Source organism: Vitis vinifera, chromosome 18, assembly GCF_030704535.1.
Source record: "Vitis vinifera cultivar Pinot Noir 40024 chromosome 18, ASM3070453v1".
NCBI lineage: Eukaryota > Viridiplantae > Streptophyta > Magnoliopsida > Vitales > Vitaceae > Vitis > Vitis vinifera.
This window is the reverse complement of record NC_081822.1, coordinates 29,031,802-29,045,104: the sequence shown is the minus strand read 5'-3', so window position 1 is coordinate 29,045,104 and position 13,303 is coordinate 29,031,802. Positions and strand designations below refer to the sequence as shown.

The 13,303-nt window shown below is 33.4% G+C and overlaps 1 protein-coding gene across 1 annotated transcript; it reads right to left on the bottom strand.

Annotated features, from left to right (window-relative positions):
- Positions 1-910: 910 nt before the first annotated feature.
- On the bottom strand, positions 911-5,757 carry LOC100249420 (disease resistance protein RPV1-like). Its single transcript, XM_019217864.2, has 5 exons — positions 5,487-5,757; positions 3,584-4,658; positions 3,157-3,456; positions 1,751-3,061; positions 911-1,668 (listed from the first exon to the last, which is right to left on the bottom strand). The coding sequence occupies exons 1-5, from the start codon at positions 5,735-5,737 to the stop codon at positions 1,093-1,095; spliced, it is 3,513 nt and encodes a 1,170-aa protein (XP_019073409.2). The 5' UTR covers positions 5,738-5,757; the 3' UTR covers positions 911-1,092.
- Between the last annotated feature and the right edge of the window lie 7,546 nt (positions 5,758-13,303).

Genomic DNA, 13,303 nt, shown 5'->3' with positions numbered 1-13,303 from the left:
AATTACTACAAGATATCATTGACTAAAAAGAATAGAAAAATTATTCAAGATACCCAATGGATAATCACACATATTTCAACTCATTGTTCATCCATTTAACATATATGCTCAAGTAACCAATCATATCAAAAATCTAAAAATAAATCAAAATGAGAGAAAAAGTTAATGACACCAAATTTTAATGTGGAAAACCTCCAAAGAGATAAAAAATCACTAGCCTACAACCAATCAAAAACTTCTACTATGAAGAACAAAAATTGAATACAAGGTTTTACCTAACTCAAGCCTACCAATCCTTCCCGAACCACTTGACTAGTACCTTTCACTTTCAGTTTCTCATATTCTTCTTCCAGAACATACTTGGAGTCCACACCAAGCTCGATCTCAATGTCTTCTTAAATCCATACAAGAAGAAAATGGGTTTTTACCCAAACCCAAATAGATTAGAAATTGAGAGATGAATGACTGAAAAATCAACCTATTTTTTTCTCAAGAAAATCCATTAAAAATAGTTTGGAAAACAATAGGAAAGTTGGATTTTCTTGGCATCCAAACACCCTAAATTAGGAAAGGAGAAGAGAATGAAAGGGGATGGTTGCTGTTGTCTCTCTCTACAGAACAGGAAGCAAGTTTTGGGTTTTTAAATGAAAGAAGCCCATAATCTAACGGATGAGATTTCATCAAGAAAGTGCAACTGTAACAGGGCATTTTGAACACTTAGTAAAAAAAATGTTTCCCAAAGCTTCCTAACTCCTTAAAAGATGTTTCAAGAAAAATAACATTTAAATAATATGATTGATTCAATTTCATCGAACTCCAACCTCAACTACATACCTTTGCATCTTGACAAATTCAACAACTTGATTTTCATTAGGCAAGTAGTTCGAAGAAAGATTGAAAAACCGAGTTAGGAGACACTTAGGAATTTTGTCCGGAATTGCCAACCTAGCTAAACACTCACACGTATGAACTAGACATATACATTCAGAGAATGGAATGACTTTGCCATATAGAAATGAGAAGAAAGAGAGAAGTGACTCACCAATAAGCTAACAGAAGCCATTTTTGGAGTATAAGCATTCTTGGATGAGTTTAAGCATGAGATCCTTCCTCATAGTTCTCTCCTCCTCTTAGCCTCTTCTTAGGTTGTGTTTCCTCAAGACGGAAATAACCACTTCTATCACTGCTTCTCTTGGCACTTGTATACCTTGTTTGATGGTTCACTTTCTTATCTTGGGCGTATATAAGATGGATTCCACAGTTTTTCATCACATGGGATGCCCCAGAGAGACTAAAATAAGCTGTAATTTTCTTGAATTTATTGAGGCTACTGGTCTTGGATATCATAAGTTTAGCACCAGGTTGATACACCAGCCATATGTGATCAGTTTCAACCACTCTGTCTCCGCTGTGTGTCCAAGAGATGGAGCTACTCAAATAAGGCCCCTCTCTAAATTTAAAATTACAACAAATCTGACCAGGGCCTTGAATGATTTCGTCCTCCTCAAGTGTGAACACAGAGCATAGAGCAAAACCCAGAAAGTCCTTGTTATGCCAATTTGGAGGCAGCTCTATTGTTTCTGAGGATCCGATACTTGGATGCTGGAACCACTCTGGAATTGTACTTCCAGGAAGAACAATACTGTATTCAATTTCTGGAAGAAAGTTCTGCATCAAAAGATAAATAAATAAATAAATAATTATAATGTTTTAAGATATAATACCAAATTCACACATGAGAGAGATAAACCTGATGAAGTTTCTCCAGTATGGTTGCCACATTATCCTGAGCTAGTGCGAAGCAATTCGACAGTTTGAAAGATAGAGGATGAAGGCAAGAGGAAGACGATAGGTACTGTGGTGACTGTGGAGAGGGAATTGATAAAAACTCAAGGGATATGCAATCCCCAGCATCTAATGATTTTATACTTGGTGGAAGCTTGGAAATTTCTTGAAGGCTTTTGCACTGATTCACAGAAAGGACCCTTAGATTAGAAAGTCTATGCACCCCCTCAGGTACCATAACCAAATTGTTCCTGCTAAGGTTTAATTCTTCCAAGAAGCGTAAGCGGCCAAGATTGTCATTGATTGATCCATCTGTTAGATTGCAGCCACTAAGATCTAAATATTTTAAGGAGTATAAACCTGACAAATAAGGCAACTGCAAACCAGTCCCATCTGAGTTTTCTCTACGCAGTAACCTAAATACAAGGGACGAAATCCAGGAGTTAGATGTTGATCCTTTACATCCCCTAAAGGATAACTCTTTAAGGTTTCTCAAGTGAACAAGTGAGAAAGGTGGTTGTGTTATGGCAGTTCCATCAGCTTGAAGAATCATTAAGTATTGCAAGCTTCCCAGTTCCTCTGGCAATTTGTTGAGGTTCGAGCAACCAGAGACAATGAGGGTTTCAAGGGATCTCAAACTGCAAATGCTGTTCGGAAGACTCCTGAGGTTTTTGCATTTTCTTAGACTCAATAACTGAAGGCCTTTAAGATGAACAATTGAGGGGGGCAGCTCTTTTATAGACGTTCCATCTAAGAGAAGCTTTTGTAAACTTTCCATAACTTCCATGATTTCTGGAAACATCTCTAGTCCTGAACAGCCAGAGAACACCAGAGTTTCAAGGGATTTCAAAGAACAAATGTTGCTTGGAAGAATCTTAAGGTTTTTGCAGTTTTTCATATCCAATGAAACAAGTTGTGGAAGAAACACCACTGAAGAAGGAAGTTCTACAATAGCAGTCCCTTCCAAATTAAGCTCCGACAAATATTCCATATACCCTTGGATCTCTGGAAACTTGTCAAGTTTTGAGCAGCCAGAGAGGTTAAGAACTTTAAGTGATTCCAATCCAGTGATGCTTGGAAAATGGTGAAGCATTTTGCAGTTTTTCATATTCAAGATAGTAAGTCTCTTCAGCTTTGCAACTGATGGGTGCACCTCAAGCAAACTTGTACAACCATCAAGAATTAGCCTCTTCACATGTGGTGCACCCGACAAGTTCGGACACTCCACAAGGTGTTGAGAGTTACTGAGATTGATGACTTTTAACTTTCCAAGACACTGTAACATAAAATAGAATAAAATTAAGATTTTCCAACAAATTTGCTTGGCTAGCTGAACTTTAAACTTTGTTGATAAAGGAGTAGTAATCATACCTTGTGCTCTTTCCAAAGTCGTTTTATGCTGCTATGCTTCAAACTGAGTTCAACCAATTTCTCACCATGAAAATTTGATGGCAATGATTCCAAAGTCCATCCATCCCAATGGAGATATCTCAACTCATGAGAAGGAAATTTAAAATCTTGAGGAAGATGTATGGTGTCAGAAATATTTTTTAAATTATGATAGACTCGGAGCAATCTAAGCTTTTTCATCTTTTTGAAAGCATCAGTTGTAAGATGTATTTCTTTTGATGCAGACATGTCTAGGAATATGCCTTCAATTGCCTGTGTCCCCTGAAAACCATGAACAAGGGATAAGTGAAGCACGAAATGCATAAAACCTAACTGAAATTACATAAATGAGCAGTTAAAAAATAAAAGCCTTAAAAGTTTAAATAAGGTCAGGTACTTAAGCTCTTACCGTATTTGTTGTCAATACATGATAGATATCTTCAGGGTCCCACAATCTGCTCCATTTGCCAGGTTCATCAGGATATTTCTCCCGAACAATATCCCAACCCATTTGCTGTATTAAATCATGCATCAATAACTTGTCATTCGAAACACTAATGAGAGCTTTTTCATTGAGTATTCTTATTCCAGGGTGTGCACAGAAATTGCAAGCTTCAAGTATTTCTCTAACAAATTTTATATCCTCCCCTTTGAAGAAGCATGCAATATCAAGGAGTATTCTTCTATTTGTGCGATCCAGTCCATGAAAACTTCTAAGAAGCACACTATGGATTTTCTGACTACGTAAGTTTCTCATCTTAGCCAACTCATTTTCCCATTCAGGTTTTGTCCTACCATATAAGAGAGAACCCAGAACCTTAAGAGCCAATGGAAGTCCCTCACAATGATCCACTATGCATCTTGAGAGCTTTTCAAAACCTTTTTGAGGACCATCCATCATAAACGCATACAGAGAAAAGAGGTGAAGAGCTTCCTCAGAATTTAATTCCTTAACCTCATATAATCGAAACACCTGTAGTAAACGTTTATCTCTAGTCGTTACAATAATTCTACTACCCGAACCAAACCATTTAGACCTTACAGCTAAGAATTCTAATTGAGCCTGATCATCAATGTCATCAAGAATAACAAGAACCTTTCTAAAGCGGAGTCTATCCTTTATCATATTAATGCCTTCATAAATGTTCCTTGCACTTGGAAAATAGGGCCCCGTAAGAGCTTTAAGAAGTTCATTTTGTAACTGAAGCAAATCCCTCTTGCTAACACTTGAAAGAAAGCAAGCACCTTCAAATTTATAAAAATTTTGGTTATATACAATTTTAGCGAGGGTTGTCTTGCCTATTCCACCAATTCCATGTATCCCAATCATGCGAACATTGTCTGAGTCATTAGATATTAATGAAGCAATATCTTTCAAACAAGGTCCCATTCCAATCAGTTTATCATCAAGATCTAAGGGCTTTCTAACAGAAATCAAATCGCAAATTTCTTGAACAATTTTCTGAATAGCCTCTGTTTCATACCTGCCAATTACAAAGCATGACAGAACACGCAATAATGAGCTACAAATGTAATAAACATAGAATCAAACAGATGATGTTTAGTTTTCTTCACAACAATTGAACTATAACAAGCATGTAGGGTACCTTGAAGAGATAAAAGTTAACTCAATTAACTGATATCTTTATTAATTGGAATGTGTAGAACAAATTTATATCAAACAAGTTGAACTATAGCAAGCATATAGGATACCTTGAAGGGATAAAAGTTAACTTAATTAACTTACATCTTTATATATGACTTATTAATTGGAATGTGTATAGAACAAATTCATATGAAACAAAATTGATGTTCTATAAAATATTTCTTAGAGACTCCCTTTAAATATTGACACCGGAGAGAAAAAGAATAATTGGAAAATGGAAAGGGAATGAAAAGAAAAGGAAGAAAATAATAAATAAATAAATAAACAAAAATGAATTAACAATAAGCTACCGTCCATAACTATTCCTTGATCACATTTTCAACCTTTCTAAGTTTTTTCCGATCAAAGTACATAAGCTTTCAAAACAACTTCTATTATATTTATTTGCCATCGTGTTCAGTTTTCTTGGAAGATTCCATTGTTTCCTTGAAGAAAACATCATTTCAGCACATGAATGCTAAATAAAATTATATACAAACAAGCATAAGCATGGAGTAATATACCCAGAATTGGCTCAATTCTTTTTTTCTTTTTTTGGTCATGTCCTTGCTGATGTGAGTGCATGGTGCCTAAAAGATTAATCCAGAATTCAATTCATATAGTTGTAAATGAATGAAAGCAGCTGAAAGCAAAGATTCATACATACCCATCCTCCTGCACATGCCATCCAGCCAAATTGGCCGCTTCCGTCAGTGCCTTCCTCCATCTCAGCACCCTCTCCTCAGTGACTTCTCCAAAACTCCCCGTTTGTTTCCGCACATCAGATGGGTCCACATGATAGAAAACTGGCAAAACCATTTGTCTCTTTTCTTTCCTGGACCGCATGATCTTATCAAGCTCATCCAAGCACCATTTTGAATGAGCATAGTTTTGCGAAAAAACGACAACAGAATTCATTGAATCTTCAATAGCTTTCAAGAGTGAAGGTTGAATCTCTCCTCCTCTTTCAAGTCCATCATCATCTCTGAAGGTGCGAATATCCATCCGCATCAACTCCTTGTAAAGATGATCCGTAAAATTGAAACGGGTGTCTGCGCCTCTAAAGCTCAAAAAGACGTCCCAACGCCATGGAAAAGGAGAGAGAGTTGATCTAGTTGAGCTTCCCTTTCTCTTTGGAGCCATAGTCGGAGACGTTGTTTGTCCAAAATTACGAGACACTCAGGAAATTTTTGGGTTGTTAAGTGTCAAAAACTCAAAATTTCAAGAGAGTCAGAAGATTTATCCCCCTACCTTCTAACATTGGAACTTCCTCCAATCTTCCAACCAACTTTAATTTTCATTTTTTCTTTTTTAATGTACTGAATTAGGATTGTTAATAAGTATATTACTTTTAAAACAATAATTTAAAGCTCAAAAACTAACATTATTACTACTATAAATTTATGGATTTAAATTGGTTCAAAATGACTTTATTATTTTTTTTCTACACATAACTATATTTTTGTGAATTTTCTTATTAAAAAAAAAAGTTCAAATCAATAGACACTCTATGTGTTATATTAATTAACGAGTTTAATAATTTTTAAAAATAATTTGAAACTTGAAAATAAATCTAATTACTATTAAAAATAATATATTAGGACCGATACATTATAAGTTATTATTTTACTATTTTCCTTGTACACATAACTATATTTTCTAAATTTTTACATTAGGTAAATGGATTCTAAATTAAGGCATAAGTAACAATTAAATTCTTTTACAAATTTTCTCATTTTTAAGAGTAATTTAAAATTAAAAAATTCCTTCAATTAATTGCAAACTAAATCAAAACCAGCCTAAAATGTTTTGTGCATAAATAAGTACTAAAATTGGCCTGCATATTAAAAATCAATTCCTTTTAAATAAAATATTACTAATGATTACCATTACCTATTTTTAATAATAAAAAAATCAACTATACTTTTATGCCGGATGGTATCCATATTTTTATAATATATATTAAAATAATGTTTAAAATATATATATAATTTATGATCCTATTATAATATTATTATTTATATTTTAATAAAAATTATTTAATTTATTTATAATTATAAAATTATTTTTATTTTTAATAGGACCTGTTTTTAAATTTAAATGATATTATATAATCAAATTTAAGGTGTCCGGATGCCAATAATTAAATTGAAAATGCGTGTCTTGGGCAACAAGAAAAAACGTGTGGGGACGCTGAATGGGGCAAAATCATGTCTTAGACGACTACATCGTTTTAAAAAAGGAAAAAACAAAGAATTAAAAACAAGGAGAAAACGGATGAAATAATCTCGCTAACCTCCCTACAATTCCATAATTACCCCTTAGGTGACCCCCTTCCCCTGTTAGGGACAATTTTACTCAGGGTCTTAGTTTGAAAATTTATCAAATTTCATAATTATTTTGAATTAGAAGGGAGTTCAGTGAAAAATTCAAACAAGAAGGATTTGTGAGATGTGTGATGAAAATTTCAAATCAATAAGAATTAAATATATTTAGCTAAAACCTTATAAAAGGTTAATAAAATTAACTTTTTTTTAACTATTTTAGAACGGTGATATAAGCGAACCCTCTTTTTTATCAAATGCATGTAAAAAAATATTGAGGTTGCCCTCTTTGATTAAAATAATATTCTAAATTTATTATTACTACTACTACATAAAGTATAACCTCTTTTTAATTTATTTGAATATATTTAAAAAAAAAATCTCCTTGGCTCTTTATGAAAAAATATATATAATTTTGAAATATTTATAATTTCATTAAATGTCTAGAAATGAATTTTAGCTAAATAAAGGATAAAATGTTGTTTTTATCACTTTTTCTTATTTTCTCATCATGTGATTAATTGGCGGTTGAAAAAATAGCGAAAAATTAAAATTAAAAAAAAAATACTGGAAAGGACAGTCTTCTATTTTGTAATAAAATAATGAGATTGAATTCTTAATAATAATAAAATAAAATAAAAATAAAAAACCCTCTAATGTTACTAAAATTATATTGTTAGACCCTCTAATGTTACTAAAATTATATTGTTAGATAATTATATACTTTTGTAAATATAAATATTATCCATTTATTTACCAAATTATAAAAACATTATTATTCTAGTGAATAAGTTTCCTTATTTATTTCAAACTTCAGAAAATAAATCATAAATTGAAAAAGAAAAAATGGTTCATCTTTTCCTATCCATTTATTTATCAAATTATAAAAATGTTATTACTATAATGAATAAGTTTCTTTATCTATTTCAAAATTCACAAAATAAATCATAAATTAAAAAGGAAAATTCCTTCATCTTTTCCTATCATTTTTTCACTATTTATATCATTATTCATACATATGCTTAGATGATTGTCCCCAAAAACAGTAGCATGTAGAAAGCGAAAAAAGCTTCAATGGGGCAAAGATGCATATGACCAACCAATATATTACCCTTTTTCTTCCTCTACCCATGAAACCTTGATAAATGAATCTTCAATGAATTAATAACCTCGTTTCAATATTCTAATCCTAACTAGGTCTAGTATACTAAATTAATGACCTTTCTAAATGAATAAAATAATAATATTTTTAGAAACCCTTAAGGCCCAAGAAAATGTAAATTTATGCATGATGAAATGTATAGTATATATTTATTGAGTAACTTCATTATCTAATATTGTAACTTTTTATACATTCTATTTTCTCAATTCAATCGTTCTTGTAATCCTAACATTTTTTAAGCTTTTTGTTTTTGTTTTTAAAGTTATGTTTGGTTGGTTGGATATAGTATGAGATATTAATAGAAATGTGATATTATATCATATCCCATATTTTTGTTGGTGATGGAATGAGATAAATTATCTTATCATTTATCATATCCTAGGTTCAACTAAACATTAGATAGGATAAGTGATAGAATATATATACATATATATATATATATATATATATATATATATATATATATATATATGTTAATCTCATGGTAAGATATGAAATATACATATCTTATGTATTAACAATTTATTTTTTTATCAATGTTTTATTTTTTAATATACTCATTTTACAAAATAATTTTTTTATTATAAATTAAATTTATGAGTAAAAAAACTAAACAAATATTTATTAAATAATATTAATATTATTTTTATATTTTAAATAACATAATATAAAAAAATTATTTGTAAAATTTAAATATTTTAATCATCAATATTGTTAAATATAACAAAAATTTTAATTTTTTAAATAGAAAATATTTGAATGTGATATCATTTTTATTTTAAACATTGAAAATAATATATATTTCATATTATTTTTTATTCATTTCACAAATTAAATATAAATATAAAATAATATAGCATGTCTAATGAAATATGATACCTTAAAATATCATGTTCATAAGATATGTATATTTAAGGATATCATATTCCATTGAAAAATCATATCCTATTATCATATCCTATCAATTAAACGTAGTCTTAGGATACTAGTAAATTTTAATGCAATACCTCTTCTTTTTATAATTAATATTTATACCTTATTTTTAGAGTCTCTTAAGCTTTTATACATTATTTTTTTTTATCACATCCATTGTTTTTAAATTTATAAGTCATGCATGCATAAATATTGGACAGTAAAAACCTAATATTCTTTATAAATTAATAAATATTTATTTATCAATAAATTAATAAATTATTCATTTATGGATAAATCAATAACCTCGTTAAGATAATAATTTCTCTTGGTCTCAAAAGTATTATTTAGAATTATAACAGACAAAATATAATGGGAAAAATTTATAATAAGAAATGAAATAATATATTATATTTTATATTTAGTTGGTTATAACATATTTAATCATGGGATAAGTCCCAACATAACTTATCTAACATCACCTCTATATCCTTCTTCATAAAATATAATAATCAAAGTTGAATACATATTTTATATCTTATGAATCCTCAAAATTTTCAATTTTGATGTCAATTATTTTTTGTATAGTTAAGATAAAGAAATTTGAATATTAATATTTTTTTTAAAAATAATTTAACGTATTTCCAAATATCTAAAAATATTTTTTTTCCTATTTATATAATGAAGATAATAATTCAAGAGCTAATAATTTAAAAGAACAAAGTAATTTAATATGTTTTGAAATATCCCAAAATTGGTTACAATAATTAAAATTTTATAATATTTAGTGATTTATTTGGTTAGTAAATTGGTCATTGGTTAATAATCTATATTTTCCTATTTTATATAATAAAGATATGTGTGGACCTCGCATTTCGGCTCAATGCGTTTCCCACTCGATGACGAATTCGATTTTTATTTGAAAAAATGATCTTTATTCATTAAAAACTGACTCGGAGTCGCCACTTATTTTTGTTTTATTTTTAAAAGGGTAAACAAAATAAGAAAGAAAAACTCTAAATGTGACTCCATATTTTGGAAAAGACGGTTTGCGAAAAACCGGATCGGGTTCAGGGGTCAAGTTACTTATCAGGAAGGTACGGTAAAGACCGTAGCACCCCTCTAAGCCCCTAAAATGGGTCTCTACTAATAAAATGAAGCAATCATGGCAATTAATTAGGAGATCAATGAATACCCGGAATTATCATGCACATATGAGGATCAGAATATGCATAGAGAATAACCAAAGGGGAAGTGGATGCGTACCTGTTCAGCAAACAGCAATGCGCTATCACAAAATAGGGTTAGTGGACAAACACAGGTTGATTATATACATATCATGGAACATAGCAAAACAATCACGCATGGCAAATAAATCAATCAACCAATCAATTAGTAATGAATTCACATATGTTGGGTCCCCACCAAAACCCATTTCATCTTGCTTGAACCAATTCCGATAACCCCATTGTTTGGAATTACGGAAGTGGATTCTTTGCTTATTTCAAAGCATTTTAAAAACAGAGGAGGTATGAAAATTGCTTGTCGGAAATAACAGTAGCAGCAAGGCTCTATTGAAAATGTGATTATGGAACCAAAAGAAACTCTAAGGACGAAGTATGAGACAATCGGGACCATTTGAATACCTGGACTTAGAAGAAGTTGTAAAATGGGATTACGGGAGCGAGGTACCTGGGGAAGATGGCGGCGGAGGCATTCCGGACACAATGGGCGTCCGGAGGAAACGACGGCGGGGGAAGGTTCCGGAACGTGAGGGTGTCTGGGTGCAAATGGCGGCAGGGGAAGGCTCCGGAACGCGAGGGTGTCCGGGTGCAAATGGCGGCAGGGGAAGGCTCCGGAACGTGAGGGTGGCCGGGTGCAAATGGTGGTGGGGAAGGCTCCGGAACGCGATGGTGTCCGAGTGCAAATGGCGGTGGGGGAAGGCTCCGGAACGTGAGGGTGGCCGGGTGCAAATGGCGGCGGGGAAGGCTCCAGAACGTGAGGATGTCCGGGTGCAAATGGCGGCGGGGGAAGGCTCCGAAACATGAGGGTGTCCGGGTGCAAATGGCGGTGGGGGAAGGCTCCGGAACGTGAGAGTGGCCGGGTGCAAATGGCGGCGGGGGAAGGCTCCGGAACGTGAGGGTGGTCGGGGGCAAATGGCGGCGGGGGGAAGGCTCCGGAACGCGATGGGCGTCCAAAGGAAAATGGCAACGGGGATTTCCGGGTGCGATGTGCGTCCGGGTAGAATGAACGTGGTCATGGGTAGCATGAAGGATAGGTATGGGTTGTATGGATATGGGGGCTTGGGTGAGTGGTTTTAATGGGTGCGTGAAGGAGTGAAGGATGGCGTACACCCGTGAGACTCCATGTAAGCGAGGGAGTGGGATGGAGAATGAATGAGAGGAAGATGGGTGTGGTGAAGGGTGCTTGATTCCTGCAAGCTGGAGTGAGGAAATGGGTATGACGACCTAGAGAGAGAGGGGGATGAATGAACGATGGGTATGGGGATGCTGATGAGGTGAGCTTTGCTGCCAGGGCAACTACTCCAGATTTTCTAAGATCTCTTTCGAGCAGGGATGAGAAAATGGGTGCGTACCATGGACGGATATCAAGAAACGAGGGAAGTAGAGAAACAGAGCGTGAAAGAAGACGAATAAATAAAGAAAAATCTCATAAAATCCACTTCATGAATCATCCATGAATCTTCTGAGCAGGTGGGTAAACCATATCAAATGCAACCTCCCTCATGATTCTCAAGCATTCCGTAATCATAGTAGAAGCATATCAAATTAAAAGATGGACAAATCTACACAAATGCAGGCATACATATCAACAAGCAGACTGGTGGCCTTCAACATCCACCCAAAACAGCATAATGTTATGGAAAATCAACGAATAATGAGAGACGAGGAGAAAACTGTGTACATACCTGGTTTCCTCCAGCAAAAAGAAAAACAAGCTTCAGCTCTTCCAATGAGTTTCCCTCCTTCGCTCACCCTTGGCAATGGAAGCTTTTTCTGAGCCAAAACTCTTTACAACTCTTCGCTCCTTCTCCTCCTCTCACTCTCTGGTTCCTCTCTGGTTCTTCTCTCTAAAAAAAATCCCCCCCCCCCCCCAGCAACTCTTCCGCAGCTGCTTTTCTCTCTGGATTTTCCTCCTCCAAGTTCTCTGCTGCAGCCCCCTTTCTTCTGCTGAACTCCTTCTGCAGTCACCTTTTTGTCTGCCTTTTTCTTCCTACAGCCACCTTTTCTGTCGGCCTCCTGCAGCTTCAAAAAGCAAGGTTGATTCCTTATGGCCACTAAGGATGTGACACGTGGCCATGCAAGATGGTGACACTTGTCAAGCATCAGCTACAAGAACGACTCCCAAAATGGGGGTCTACAATATGATATTTGAAAATTAATAATTTGAAAAAAATTAATTTAACATATTTCAAGATATACCAAAATAGCAAAATTGATTACAATAACAAAATTTTGGTTAATGATTAGTAATGTAATTAATAACAAAAAATTGATAATTGGGTAATAATTATTGTTCCTAATAAGGTGTCATCCTAAAAAAATATTAAATCCTTGTAAGTTAAATTTCATTAATTACTTATTGATCTTTGTTAATAAAATATGTGTTCAATTATCGAAATTAATTTATTAATTTCTTGTTCTTAATTTAAGGAAGGGTATCAAATCTTATGATTTTTTAAATTAATTGGAATAGTTTATTCTAGTAGATATTTATTTATTACATTAAAAGTTGTGTTTTGAACTTCTAACCGAAGAAAATTCATTGATTATGAGACAAAAATATTAGTTTATGTGGTTGAATCTTAGTTTTAATCTTGGAATTTTATGGACATATTTTAGATTTGTTTCTTAATTTAAGACAAAGTGTAGACCCCCGTTTGGAGCTCATTTTCTGCAACTCGTTTTTGTCAAGTGGAGCAATCCTGGAGGGCCACATGTCACTTCGGGGATGGTTGCCAGGGAATCACAGTAGTGCTTAAGAAAGCCAATGGAAAGGTAACACCTGTAAAGGAGGAGCGTGTTACCGTTATGGAGGAGCATATCAAGTTGCGGAGGAGAGAGC